General features: G+C 50.6%; 1 protein-coding gene across 2 annotated transcripts in view; it reads right to left on the bottom strand.

Moving 5' to 3' along the window:
* The window catches only part of GALNT18 (polypeptide N-acetylgalactosaminyltransferase 18), a 431,143-nt gene that overhangs the window by 86,889 nt on the left and 329,504 nt on the right, over positions 1-14,750 (bottom strand). For both annotated transcript variants that reach the window (XM_012456663.2, XM_064365175.1), the window contains exon 10: positions 4,580-4,744. In XM_012456663.2, coding sequence (XP_012312086.1) covers positions 4,580-4,744 — 165 coding nt within the window. The remainder of the gene's footprint in view (positions 1-4,579; positions 4,745-14,750) is intronic.

Genomic DNA, 14,750 nt, shown 5'->3' with positions numbered 1-14,750 from the left:
CTTTTGTAGAAGGATCAAAGATATGGTTGTCAAAGCACTCTGGGGAGTTTTAATTAGACATACACCGAAGTGGCTGAAAACTGCCCAGTCCCAGAAGTGCCATGTGCTACAGCTGCCTGCTTTGTTGATTGCTATGACCATTTAAGCAGGAATTATGTGGGGATACCTTTTCAAGCCATGCCCTGGGGTAAGGGAAGGAGGGAGCTGGATCTTGGGGTATATTTACCTCAAAGATGCCCATTTTACAACAGTGTTTCCTTCTCTGCAATAGCCAGGTTGGACAGACAATATAGGAGGAGTGGGGAGGGCCAGCCACAGCCCCAAGGCATCTGACTCTGCACAGGAGATGAGGCTGAGTTACTCCAGTGGAGCACTCAGAGCATGGGTGGGAAGCACTCTGTGAGGGCTGGAAAGAGGATAGAAGTGTCTGGATGCAAGTCTTGGATGTCAAAGCAGCCTGGACTTTGGATTCAGCCAGTGAATCCACCACTCTCAGGCCATGTGATCTTGGATGGTGACTTCATCTAAATGTCTCATCTTGGAGGTGGGGTTGTTGTGCAATTAACATCAAACTGTGTAAGGCTGAACACAGAAAGGCTGAGGCTCACAGACAGGCAGAGGACTCTGAAGAGGGCTGGATGCTTACTTCAGCTCGGAAACACTCATGTCTGGATGATACCAAGTCCCCAGGGCTGCAAGTGCCTGGCTGGGCTGAGGCCTCCAGGGGCTATTCCAGGATAGCCTGGAGGCCACTGCTCATCCTCTTCCTGCAGTAATTTGAAGGAGTACTCTTGATTAGAGGACTCCTGGTGTGCCTGTCAACATTTCCAGCCCACACCACCAAAGCTGAGCCCCTAGGATTGGCCTTAGAGCTTGTGCTGAGAGGAGATTTCAGGTACTGGGGCAGGGCCATGAGGACCCAATGGCCATGAAGGAAAGAGAGGAAGAAATGGATAAACCTTCAAACTGCATGCCAGCTTCCTGCTAACTCTTCATCCTGCCTCTTTTCTTTTGCAGAATCTCTCCTAATCCAGCTTCAGAATCCCTGCCAGAGGGGGCTTTCAAAATCCCAGCCTAAACACGATGGGATTGCACATCCTCATCTCCTACAGAACCAAATCCACCACGCCCTGTGGCCACCACAGAACCAAATCCACCAGGCCCTGTGGCCGCCATCCTCATCCCCTACACAACCAAATCCACCAGGCCCTGTGGCCACCATCCTCATCCCTACAAGTCCACCAGGCCCTGTGGCCGCCATCCTCATCTCCCACAGAACCAAATCTGCCAGGCCCTGTGGCCACCATCCTCATCCCCTACAGAACCAAGTCCACCAGGCCCTGTGGCCACCATCCTCATCCCCTATAGAACCAAATCCACCAGGCCCTGTGGCCGCCATCCTCATCTCCCACAGAACCAAATCCACCAGGCCCTGTGGCCTCCATCCTCATCTCCCACAGAACCAAATCCACCAGGCCCTGTGGCCACCATCCTCATCCCCTACAGAACCAAGTCCACCAGGCCCTGTGGCCACCATCCTCATCTCCCACAGAACCAAATCTGCCAGGCCCTGTGGCCACCATCCTCATCCCCTACAGAACCAAGTCCACCAGGCCCTGTGGCCACCATCCTCATCCCCTATAGAACCAAATCCACCAGGCCCTGTGGCCACCATCCTCATCCCCTATAGAACCAAATCCACCAGGCCCTGTGGCCACCATCCTCATCTCCTACAGAACCAAATCCACCAGGCCCTGTGGCCGCCATCCTCATCTCCCACAGAACCAAATCCGCCAGGCCCTGTGGCCACCATCCTCATCCCCTACAGAACCAAGTCCACCAGGCCCTGTGGCCACCATCCTCATCCCCTATAGAACCAAATCCACCAGGCCCTGTGGCCGCCATCCTCATCTCCCACAGAACCAAATCCACCAGGCCCTGTGGCCTCCATCCTCATCTCCCACAGAACCAAATCCACCAGGCCCTGTGGCCACCATCCTCATCTCCTACAGAACCAAATATGCCTGGCCCTGTGGCCGTTCCAGGCTCTTCGGCCGCTCCCCACTGTGCCCTCCAGGATCCGGCCACACCTGACTACCGATAGCTCCCTGAGCATGGCCTGCTTTCAATGTCTCACAACTTTCACACATGCTGCTTCCTCTCTCTGGAATGCCCTTCGCTCCTTCCAAACAGAGCAGGCTCCCACACATTCTTAACATGCATTCCAAGGTAAGTACATTGTCTTCTGAGAAGCCACCAGCCCTGCCCACCCCTGCTTGCACCACCACCAACTTCCTGCACTATTCCATTCACAGACACAGCAGGGCAAGCAGAACCCAGAGGCCCAGCAGGTCTGGCTGAGGGCAGCAAAAAAGGTCCCTTGTGACGCCCACAGACTCTGAAGACAATCTCAGGCATGAAGCCCATTTTGCCCCAGCAAAGTCAGCCCCATTCACCTCCATGGAGCCTGGCATATACACTCATGACCCTGTCGTCTCCAATCTACAAGCCTACTTTGCACCTAGCCCAACTTGAGGAACAGCAGCCATCCCTTGCCAGGCATATACCTAACTGTCCTCCCACACCGCACACTCCCAGGTCTCCCTCTGCCTCTCAACTTGAAAGAGGAAAGGATGGAAATGTTGCCCCATCCTCTGGCCCCTGAGCTGGAAATCTGGCAGAGGAAACTGATGAAGGCTTCTGCCAGGCACAGTGTAGTGTCAGCAACAGTTCACAGCTGTGGGACCTGGTGCTTCTACAGAGAGGGAGGTGGAAGGAAGAACACCCTGTGTTCTCAAACCTAAGCCCTAACCTCCGGCCTTCTCCCACGTGACCACTTCCAACATAACTTCAATCATGAGAAGTAAAAGAGAGAGTTTGAACTATTTCATGAATAATGACCAACACGAGCACCTTGGGCTTGTTTGTTAACTTCTCTGTGACTCAGTTTCCTCATCTATGAGGTCAAGTGGTACCTGTCACATATGGTTGTGGTGAGGATTAAATGAGTTAATATATGCCTGGCACATAGTAAGTACTGTATGAATGTTAGCTCTTATCCCTATTGGGACAGAACTTTGCAGTTCAGAGCACATGTCAAAGGTTACATAGACAGGAAGGGGCAGGAGTCACGAGTCCTTTGCACAAGTTCCCTTTCATTGAGCCCCCCCCCCCCCCCCACTTTGCAGGACAAGCTGGGACTCACAGAGCTGCCACCTGCATCCTCCACCTGTCCTCGGAAATGCTCCCATTTGGCTCCTGGGCTCCTCGCCACCATCTGCTTTCCGGTGCTCACAAAGCCCTGGTTTAGGCTCTTGCTTCTGCTTTCTGACTAGCTCCTAAGTCCATGACCTTGTTTTGAACTTGCACTCAGTACTGACCTTCACCGTTTGTTTAGAACCTAAGAGTCTCTCTAGGTCCTCTGATTCTGCATACCCAGACCACTGTCAAAGGTGCCCTATACCCATAGATTACGATGTAGCCGAGACTCCCCTTAGCAGCAACCTTGCCGCAGGGAGAGCAACTGGATGCCAGGATTAGAATCAAGGTATAGCCAACTTCCAAAGCTCCTTACAGTACCCCCAGCAGCCTCCATCCTCACCAGGGGAGAAGCAGCTTGCTGGGAGGCTGGAGTTAGGGGCCCCTGCCACTCAGTCCCACAAATATAGGCATTCCCTCCTGAACCTCCCTGGGAATGCCCACCACGCACAGCCCCCAGGCAGCCCTGAGGCTCTGCAACCCCATAGGCTCCCTCACTTCCTGTTATTAACACTTTCCCTACTCCACCTGGGAGGCAGGCCTCCCTATCTGTGGGTGAAAACGATCCTACCTTAGTAGACTGCATGGTGGCTAGGACACCTCTGGGCAGAGGCAGAGGTTCTCCTCGCAGCTAGGCATCTAGACTCTTGGCCACCATTCTATAATGGGAGTTACTAGGGGCCAGTGAAGAGCAGGAAGTCAAATATGGGCCCCTGAATTCACAGAAATTTAATAAAGGAATGTCCCATGGTCACTAGTGTGAAGACTGCCTTTCACCAAATGGCCCCAACATGCTGCCTGGCAAGAAAACCTCTTCTCCCAGAGTGACCCCATACTGGGAGGAAGGCAGAGGGGGCGGCAGATCAGAGACCCCGCACTGTCTACACCTGGGAGACCGGGGTCTCCATCTTGTGAGCAGAGGCTTGTATAGGATAAATGGGAAGGTTTAAAGTCAGAAAGACCCGAGTTGAAATCCCAGCCCCACCCCTAGCTGTGAGACTCTGGGCAGGGGACTCCCCTCTCTGAGCCTCAGTTTCCTTATATCTAAAAATTAAGTACAATGATAAAAAAATTATTAGGATAATAAAACAACAAACTCCCTCAGAGCCAATATCACAGGGGTCAATACTAACACATGAGACCCACGGCAACGGCAGGTGCTCGTCAAATCCCTGAGAGGCGGCCTGCAGTCACAGCCTCACTACTGCCAGTCTCTCTCTCCTCCCCCTCTCCTCCGTCCCCTCCCTGGCCCCCGAGGCCGCTCTCCTGGTTTTCCGCCAAGGCTGCTGGCTGCTGCTGTGCCGGGCTCTGGGGCCGTTACCTGAGAGAACTGCCAGTGAAGCTTCATCCTCTTGGCTTTGGCGTAGCTGCACTCGATGAGCCGGGGCCGGCTGTTGACGTCCACCAGGCACCGGTTGTCATCGTCATCCACGGTGGGGCTCAGGATGCCCACGTGGATCTGCTGACTGCTCGTGTAGTACACGTTCTGGGGGGCAGAGGGAAGGAGAGAGTGCGGATGAATGCCAATGGCCACACAGGCGAGAGGGGTAGGTGGCGATTCTTCGGGGCAGCTGGCAGAGAGGCCACAGTTAGGGAAGACCCCAGAGTCTTCACATCCAGTGGCCTTCAGATTATTTTCTATTGCAATGGACAAGAAGAAACCCTTTTACATGATGATCCAGGATGGTATCTGGTCCACCTGCATAACTACAAGAAATAAAACACCCTTATGTATGTAATATACTCTGATAATTTCTATTCTAATCTTTCATTGGAAGACATTGGTCATAACCTTTTACATTTATTTTCTCATCCAGTTTACAAACCCTTCTTGAATCCATTATTTACAGACTCCCCGACTTCCTCCCTTCATAAACATTTCATGTCAGATACTGTGCTTTGTCAGAGCAAAAGCCTGGACCATGGCTTCAGGGAGCGCAGAGTCTTGTGGGATGGGAGATGTGAAACACATACTTTTCATGCACACCAAGACGGTGCAGAGCAGGAGGTGGCAAACTTTTTCTTAAAGGGCCGGATGGCAAATATGTTTGGTTTTGTGGGTGTGCTGGGGAGTCCCCAGGACCACCCCTAGGCTGGATGATTTTTTATGGGGACTCACAGGCCTCAGCACACAGCTGTACTCACTGCTGTGATTTATGACAGCAAAAGAATACAAAACAAACCCAAAAGAAAAAAGGCTCCTGGCCAAAGGCTGGGGAGACCAGGCCCAAGCTTCTGAGGTCCCCTCCTGGGGAGCTGCACAGGACACGCTCAATTACTCTGAGCTGTGAAAACACATGGGAAATGCTGCCTACCAGAGAAGTGCATTAGAGATGCAGTGCCCAGGGCTTTTACTGGGGCTGTCACACAGGCAGGCTCTGCCTGGTATGCACCAAAATCCCAGACTTCCAGAAGGAAAGTGGGTGGTAAGCCGAGGCGGTGTTGTTTGTATAATCAGGTTAAGCACAGGGAGCCGCTCTTATCAGTTCTGCTGGGCATCCTCCTGAGACCCAAGGTCTTGGATGCCACCCTTGTAAGCAAGCCTTTCAAAGGACGGTAGCCACGCCCGCTCTGCAAACTCCTTTCTGCACAGAGGACCATACAGCCTCTGAAAATTTAACTCTCCTACTGTAATGCAAACACCCCAGAAAATAAAACAAACAAATGGCTATATTTTATTAACACATCATTTACACAAATAGGAGTCTCCCACAGGCTGTGGTTTGGGCCTGGTCTAGAGGAAAGCCATGTGACTCTTGGCCTTCAACATCTTCACCCCTGAGCCATGGTTCCCAAGCAGGCAAACTCTTTGCCTCACATCACTAAAGGCATGAACACGCTGCCACCCTCATCCTTAGTCTCCCCCTGCCCCAATGATTAGGCCCCAGAAACAAACCAAGATACACTTTTCTACTTTAGATTAGAAAATTCAGGGTGTTCTCTCTGGTTATCTTGACATCTTCAAAAATTCTCATTAGCAAATATTTTCGATTAATTCAAAATGGTAAAATGATGTATTTCTTGCTTTAGTAAAAGAGCAGGGTTGCCAAGTACTCTTTAAACCTGTGTGCCAGGCCATAAAAAGGGACAGAAGTGGAAAGAATGCAGTGCAGGTTAGGAGAGTGAGTAAGGGTGATCCTTCATGGTGGATTCTTCCTGATGCTCGAAGTCTCTTTAGACTCTTGGGAGGGGATGGAGGGCAGGCAGGGTGTTCCCTTAGGCCAGTGTATCAGTCACGATTTCAACAGGAAAGAGACGGCCCACTGTAGCAGGGAAAGACCCGAGGAGTGTATAATAAAGGCACCATTTTCAAAGGTGTGGGTAGGGTTTCAGGGAACCACAAGGGATAGGATCATTCCCTGGGGAAAGTAACATGAAGCCATTAGTGCCCCTGTGCCCAGTGGAATGAGAGGACAGAGCTGTCACCAGAACCTGTCAGAGAAAAGTCACAGAAAGAAAGCTGAGAGGAGGGTTGGCGGGTCATGGTAAGTAACGCTGAATAAACACGTCAAGTGCACTCTTTCCTCCCACTTCAATCTCAGGCTGGTTCGTTCAGGCTATTGGCAAAACCCAACTGGAAACCAGAGATTTCCATTGAAACGTTCCATAAAGTCAGCTTCTCAGGGTGAAGGGAGGTGGGTGGAGAGTATCTGGAGGAAGGAGCAAAAGATGCTCATTACAGCTACAATCTGCTCTGAGGTCACCTTACAAGTTATCAGGCTTGGTGAACCCATGGAAATTGACATCAAAATGACTAAAATGACTGAGTCTTTCCCTAACAGAGGTGAAGAATCACAGCGACCAAAGTTCTGAGCAGAGACCAAATGTAGGCTGTCCAGCTTCGATGTGGAAATGTAACCAGGACAAGAGGCAAGGGGGACCCCTTCAAAGCTATCACTAGCAAGAGGCAGTCTGCTCATCGGAAGCCTGAGACTGTCCATTGTGTGGCCTGGATTTCCGGGTCACCACCAAGAGAAGCCAATGTCCTGTGGCTTCTAGTTTATTGGAGTTGAGGGAGAATCTGGCAACTGATAGGATGTAGAAAATTAAACAGTCATAGAGTTAGGCATCACACCCATACCTCCGTTCAACTAACAAGTAATCTCTAAGTTGCGACCTAGGGCCGCGGAGATGAGGAAAGCCATGGTCCCTGTCCTGGAGAAGCCATGCCACGTTAGGGAAACCAACAACGTATCAGAACACAATGAGCCCGATCACATGAATATGAGAAGTGCCCGGACTTCCTGCACTCACCTTCCCCACCTCTCACTGCTTTGAAAATAGAAATGAGAACCTACCATCTCTAAAAAGCCTTCCCTGAATATTCAGCAGTGTGGGGCCTCAGCCTGCCGCCTGGGCCTCGTGCCAAATGCCACACACCTGTTTATGTCCTTGGGTTGACTGCACCGTGACCTCCTTAGGACAGTGTAGCTCATAATCTCCAGCATGCCAGGACCCACATTTCCTGGGGTTTGGGAATGTGGGCTGTAAGACAAGGACAGCCAGGGAGCCAGCCATTCCCATGTTTTTCTTCTCTGTTATCAGAGCCCAACTCTGCGGAGCAGACTCTGCAGACACAAGCGGCCACTCAGCTAACAGGTGAAATCAGTTTTATCTGCTTAGCTGCTGTGAAGAGTTTAGGGAGATGCTGGGAGAGACATGTGTGCACTTACTATCTGGTACAGCTGTCATTAGAGCCTTTTATTGCTCTAGAGTCCGGGAAAATCATAATAGGGGCAGACAGTTGTTTGTTATTTTAAAACAAAATAACAAAGTGCCTCTTGACTGGCACTGGTAGATCACAGAGCGAGGTTCAGCAAAGAGGATTCTCTCAAGTCCTCACATGGACATCTCAGAAGTCCGGCCTAGTGGATTAAATAAACAAATGACCTGAACACAAAAAAAGGGAAAAAGTTTTGCACAAGATGGCCCCCTTTCAGAGCCTACAGGCCCAACAAGCATAGCTCAACTTTCTGAGCAATGGGGAGCTCTGGAAGGTGTAAGGCAAGAAGTGACTTAGAACACTGGCCTTCAATGGGGCTATTTGGAATGCCTGGGGACATTTTTGGTTGTCATGATGGTTGGGAGTGGGGTGGGAGGTGTCGAGTGGCTGTTCAGGGATCCCACTCAACATCCTAAATGCACAGGACAGCCCCCGACAGCAAAGAATTATCTGGCCAAAATGTCAGTAGTGCCGCTGTTGAGATACCCTAACTTAGATTGCTTATAGTAAAAGGTGACATGTTTTTACGTCTTACACTGTGACAGACATGAAGTGATCTACATGCTTTATCTCATTTAATCCTAGCCATGACTTTGTGAGGCAGATACTCTTATTATACCCTACCCTATAGATGAAGAAGCTGAGGCACGAAGACCATAAGCAATGCTTCCAAAGTCACACGGTTGTTGGGCTGAGATTTACAGCGAGGCAGTTTAACTCCAGAGCCACACGTGTGACCACTCACCTCCCTCGCCCTCCTCCCTGGGATCACTCCAACTCCAGTTCCAGCTGGGGGACCGGGGGTGGGGGCGGAAGAGGGCTTCCACTGTGATCCCTTTCAGCCACAATGGGGGCCTGGACTAAGAGTACCAGAGACCTGAAGGGGTCTAGAATAAAAGATGCTACAAAGTGCTGAGACAGCAGCATCCCTCCTGTAACTCCGGTGGGAGGCTGAGGTAAGCTGTTATCCTGCCTGTGGACGTCTTACAAACCCCGGGACATAAAAACATCACCCGGACCACTCAGGTCCTCCTCAGGTGCCAGTGATCGATTGGGCTCATTCTCTACTCAGCCCCACACAGCTCAGCAGGGCTGCAAACCAGATTTCCAGCATTTCATTTTGATGCTTGCAGGAGGAAGGGCAAAATCACCTGCAAGGTAAAAGAATCAACATATCATACCTTAGGTCTTATGCTAGCGGAATTTTCCTCTCCTCCAGGCCAGGGATAGAAGCCATGACTGAGAGCTAAGCTGGACAGCTGGGCAGGGAGACCACAGAACTCTGGTTGCACACTCCTGCCTTCAGAGCCACAGAGTTGAGGCTGGGTAATGTCCTCCAGGGCTGGAGGCTCCCCTCTGTCCCCTCACCTTGGGGGGGCAAGGGCTCCCACCTGCAGGATGCCCTAGTCTCAGAGCCACCCCTCACATGTGTCAAGCCTCACCTGGCTGATGGGAACTCTGCCACTGGGGTCAGAACAGCCTCAGGAAGGGAAGGAAGAGAGCACTCATAGTTTTGTACCCCTGTACGCATGTCCTCTGCTAGGTGTTTCCCGTACCTGTGGCTACCTGCCACTTTTAAGGATAAGGAAACTGAGGCCATGAGAGTTTTTAAACACTTGTGAAGGCGCACAGGTAGGCAGTTGCTCTCTCCTCTCCCTGTCTAGGGAGAAGTCCCGAGCAAGGCTGAGTTCTGGCAGGTCAGGGCCTGTAGCCCCTTATCCATTCCTCGGAAGGCCACTGCAACCTCCACCTCCCAGGTTCAAGCAATTCTCTTGCCTCAGCCTCCCAAGTAGCTGGGATTACAGGTGTAAGCCACTAAACCAGTTTTTTTTTTTTTTTTTTTTTTTTAGTAGACACAGGGTTTCACCATGTTGGCCAGGCTAGTCTCAAACTCCTAACTTCAGGTGATCTGCCCACCTCGGCCCCCCAAAGTGCTGAGATTACAGACATGAGCCATCATACCCGGCCCCAGTGTATCTTTTATCCCTCACTCCCCTCCCACCTCTTTCCCCAAGTCCCCAGAGTCCATTATATAATTTTTAGTCCTTTGCGTCCTCATAGTGTAGCTTGCACTTTAAGTGAGAACATAGGACGTTTGGTTTTCCATTCCTGAGTTACTTCACTTAGAATAATGGCCTGCAACTCTATCCAGGTTGCTGCAAATGCCATTATTTCATTCCTTGTCATGGATGAGTAGTATTCTATGACATATCTACCACATTTTCTTTACTCGTTGATGGGCATTTAGGCTGGTTCCATATTTTTGCAATTGTGAATTGTGCTGCTATAAACATGTGTGTGCAAGTGTTCTTCCCATAGAATGACTTCTTTTCCTCTGGGTAGATACCCAGGAGTGGGATTGCTGGATCAAATGGTTTGGAGATTCCTTAAAGAACTAAAAGTAGAACTACAATGTATTTTTTAATCATCTAATCCCCTCTTCTATCAAGACCTCTACCTATGTTAGGACTTAGCCTCTGCAGAAATTCTGGAATCCTCACCAAGCTAAACAAAGACTGAGATGCAAAAATCATGGGATGGGCAGGGGAGAGTCAACGAGGGCCTCCTACACAAATCTAAAACATGGGGCAAGATGTGGTTACATTACTTACTAATACATACATTTTCAAGGCACAACTAGAGGATGAGTTCTTTTGCAAACGATGGGCATGTAAATTTAGACCAGGTGTTTTTCCTCCATTAAATGAAGCTTCCTTGGCAACACTGCTGGCCTATCAAGTAGGTGCCCATGAAAACCGAGGCATCTCAGTGTGGGAAGTAGAAAAGTTCCTCTTCAAAGTTTTTTTTCTTAAGAAAAATTCATAAGTGTTAGGAACAAGTTTGTTTTAAACACTTTCCTTAAAAGCCTTCTTGCCTTTTTGCTAGAAGCTCTATACTATGCAGCTGATAGACATGCTCACAGGCACGTAGTACATTCTATGTCCTTGTACTTTAACCAAGCTATCTGTGCTGGACGTGCCCAGAGTCATGTCCCAGTTCACAGCCTATGCCCCTTCCTTATTTGGACTTCCTTTTTTTTGCTCTCCATTGCTTTTGCATGTTTAGAAAAGTTTCAAGTTATTAGCCAATCGGGTTTTAGTTTAGATTGTGAGGTCTGGCTCCAGCCAACAGAGATCAGACACAGCAGTAAGGACGACGCCAAATGCGTAAAAAATAAATATGTCTGCCTTCCTTTGTTCATTGTACTCTCATGGCAAAATTCCTAGTGGGAGGATCCTTTCCGCAGGAAGTAAAAAGAATTGCTTTGCTAAGAGATCCTTTATCCCCGTACTAATTTTTCTTTGCGTCACCAAAAGAAAACTTTTATACATAACACTCAGGGATGTTTAGACTCTCCCTGCTGAGCCTCCAGCATGGGGCAGCAGTGGTGGTCTTTGGCCGAAACTGTCCTGGGCCTGGAGAGTGGTGAGGGGGTGGAAAGGGGGAGTTATACTGGGACACTCTTTACAAGAGGCTCCAGAACCCATTGTACCGGAGAAAACAACTGAATTTGCCAGGCACTTACCTTGGAAAAATAGCCCGGATGAACCAGTGTCCTTTTGGTCATTTCTTTGGATATTTATCCTGGATGGTTGCAGCCCAACAAGGAATTAAGAGCCCAGCTCTGTGAGGGGCTAAAGAACATAACAGGGGAGTGTGACACTGTCTAGGGAGTTAAGAGTCACACAAAATGAAGTGACTGCAAAGTGTTAAAATTGGGAGGTTGGCAAAGGTAAGGAAGGAAGGCACAGCCAAGCTGTGGGCCAGATCTTGGAAGAGGAGAAATAGCTGAGAGCAAATGAAATCACGAGAACCACGAGGACGAACTCCTAAATGCAATCAAGCTAAGGCCTGGCTCTCCACCTTGGCTGCACATCACAATCACCTGGGGAGCTTTAAAACCTATAAACCACAGTCTCAGGGGCTGGGGCCTGGGCACGGGGCTTTATTCCAGGTGATTCTAAACTCGGTGGGTTAAGGAGAGTTTGGGAAGCCTAGGAATGAAATGTTAGCACAGTACAAACCTTTCTGGATTCTAGCTGAAAAGCAATGCCTTTGCAGACAGGGACTAGCTTGTTTCCACAATGAGAAGGGGGAACTTATCCCTGTCTGCTGGGTAAGGACAAGGTAGGCAGGGACCAGGGTATCCATAGGAGGGCAAGAAAAGACCAGGAGGGAGAGGACTACCCATCCAGCTGCAGTGCCTCACCTCCTCATCTCTGTGCCCGTCTTGAGTCTAACTGATCAATAGGTCTGCAGGTGAGAGTCATAGAAACAGGCAGGGTGCCAGACACAGAGGGCGGGAAGGAAGGGAGCCTTGCTTTATTAAATTTCAATTTACAGAGTGCTGGCTGTGACATCCAGAATGTGTATTAGAAATGGGCTCTTTTTCCTCTTTTTCAAAAAACGAGCTGCAGGCCTCTCTGCAGACAGGCAAGCTGATTTAAGGGTTTGGTTATTGGTCATTAACCCCCTGACACAGAGGTTCGTTACAGTGCTGAGGGCCACAGTGCGTTGATGCTAAATCAGAAATGAAGGAGAGTCATTTCCAGAATGATCTTACGTTCACCAACCACAGCATGAGATCTATGTGAGGAACGGGAAGCATTTATAAGCACCATTCTCCATCAGTGCGACAGCGTACATGTGTAAGGCTGGATTTCTAGCTCAGGGCTTCCTCAGTGAATCCATTTCCCTGGTGGAGGGGGGAACAGGTGAGGCTGAGCACAGGCACACGAATTCCCCAGCTTTGTGGGGAGAGGTTTGCAACTGCTACTCAGCCCATCAGTGAGGAGTTGATCCCATTCAATTCAACAAACACTTTTGTGCCTTTCAGGCACCAGGGCTGTCCTGGGCATGAGAAAGCAGAGAGGAGAGGGGGAGCCCCTCCCTCACGGACTCTCAGCCTGGCGGAGAGACAGACATGCAGAGCGTGGGTAGAACATGCTTGCGGTCAGGCTGATAACAGATGAGTGGGCAGCCTGCTGGGGCACCCCAAAGCTGGAGTGACAGGCACTACCTGGGGCTGTCAGTGAGTAATGAGTTTCGAGAACAGCCTAAAGAGAGAGTATTTTGCCCAAATAGTTGACAAAGACAAGGGGCTTCTAGCAGAGAAAACAGGCAAACAAGCCACAGAGGTTTGACAGTACAATGCCATTTAAGGAATGATAGTGCCAATAAGATGAGGTGGAGAGAAGGCTGGGCAGCACCCCGCTGGCCCCCAGGGAGTCGTGACTCACATCAGTAAGTGTCCCCACTTGTTAGCATATCTGAGGGTCTTGAGTCTTCTGACTCAAAAACATCCAAGGGCCTAGCAGTAAGCTTGGCCTGGAGCTGCCTTGGTGTGGTCGAGTATAAGACAAGGAATGGGATCCCCGGACTGGGATTGCTGGTGACACCTGTCTTTTTCTGCAGCCTCTGTGTCTGTCTCTAGGGACCAGCACTTGCAGACTGTCCCGATCTAGGCCTTAGCCCCTCATCCAGATTCTTCTGCCGCTGCTCCTCCCTTTCTTCCTCCTGCTCTGCACCTCCAGACCAGCCTAGCTGCCTGGCACAGGCTCCTGCCTCAGTGGATCTCTCCAGCAATGTGCCTTGACACAGATGGGAGCCGCAAACAAAAGCCAGGTCAGGCAGAAACACGCTGCCATGGGACAGATCACAGAGGAGGCCCAATCAATAGCAATGGCCAGGATGGTAGGCTGGGCCCCAGTGGTAGAAGAATTGGGCTTGGCTCAGGGACAGAATAGGCGCAGGATTCATGCTGCTGTCAGAACAAAATCAGAGACAGCAAAGAGCCACAAAGGGCATGCGGAGCGACACTGCACCCGGGTATCTCAAGTGTTTTTGAGATACAGTCATTGCACTCAGCCTTAAAAGGCAGACAGACTGACGGCCCTCTGTCCTGCCCTTCAATACACACCTGGCCCATCAGCGACCCTTGAGGAGACCATCATCAGAGGTGGACCATAGCAAGGGTGTGGGGACGATCCCCCTCGGGGCTCAGCCTCTTCTGGATATAGGACAAAGCTCCAGTGACTCCTGGAAAACCCACTCCATTGATCTGAGAGCATAACCTGGTGTCAGCCCTATTTGTGGCTGTAGCAGATGCTGTCAGTGCCTCACCCATGCACCCAGGCATTCCCCAGCCCTGGCCGTGTGAACAGCCTCCTCTGTCTGCCCCTGCTGCCCTCTGGGGCCTCTTCTTGTGGCAGGAGCTTGCCTTGCCTGTACCTAGCTCCAGGAGCAGCCCCAACCAATGATGGATGGAACCTGGTGGACACATAACCCATCCTTCTTGCTTCTTGGGATAGTTCAGAGACATGTTCCCTACAGGCCTCCAGAAATCCCCAGCGGCACTGGCACCAGCGGAGCACACTGCTAGCCTGCGCATTCACACGCCCTTAATTGCCCTTTCTTTCTCCCTTGGCTCATGTTTCCACTGCCTTACTAGTGCTTCCAGAACTGCCTTCCAGGTACATTACCTGCCACAAACCCTTGTTCTGGGTCTGCCTCAAGAAAAACCCGACTCAACACAATGCTGGCCCGTGCCTAGCTCCACCTGTGGCCATCATGGTCAGGTCCTCAGCACTGATCCCAGACAGAGGCTGAGCCCAAGCTGTCGCTGTGCTTGGGCACTAGCACCACCTCAGTCAGCAGCGGGGCCTCATTATACACACCAGACTTGGTGCTCCTGAGCCTTTTGGGGACTCCACATCTGACAGGCCACCTTTCAGTGCAGCAGCCATGATGACACCTGAGCCCCCTGCAA

This window comes from Aotus nancymaae, unplaced genomic scaffold (genome assembly GCF_030222135.1).
Source record: "Aotus nancymaae isolate 86718 unplaced genomic scaffold, 86718_ANA_hifiasm-v0.15.2.pri h1tg000059l, whole genome shotgun sequence".
NCBI classification, from domain to species: domain Eukaryota; kingdom Metazoa; phylum Chordata; class Mammalia; order Primates; family Aotidae; genus Aotus; species Aotus nancymaae.
The sequence above is the reverse complement of the archived record's forward strand: the minus strand, read 5'-3'. Positions and strand labels throughout refer to the sequence as shown.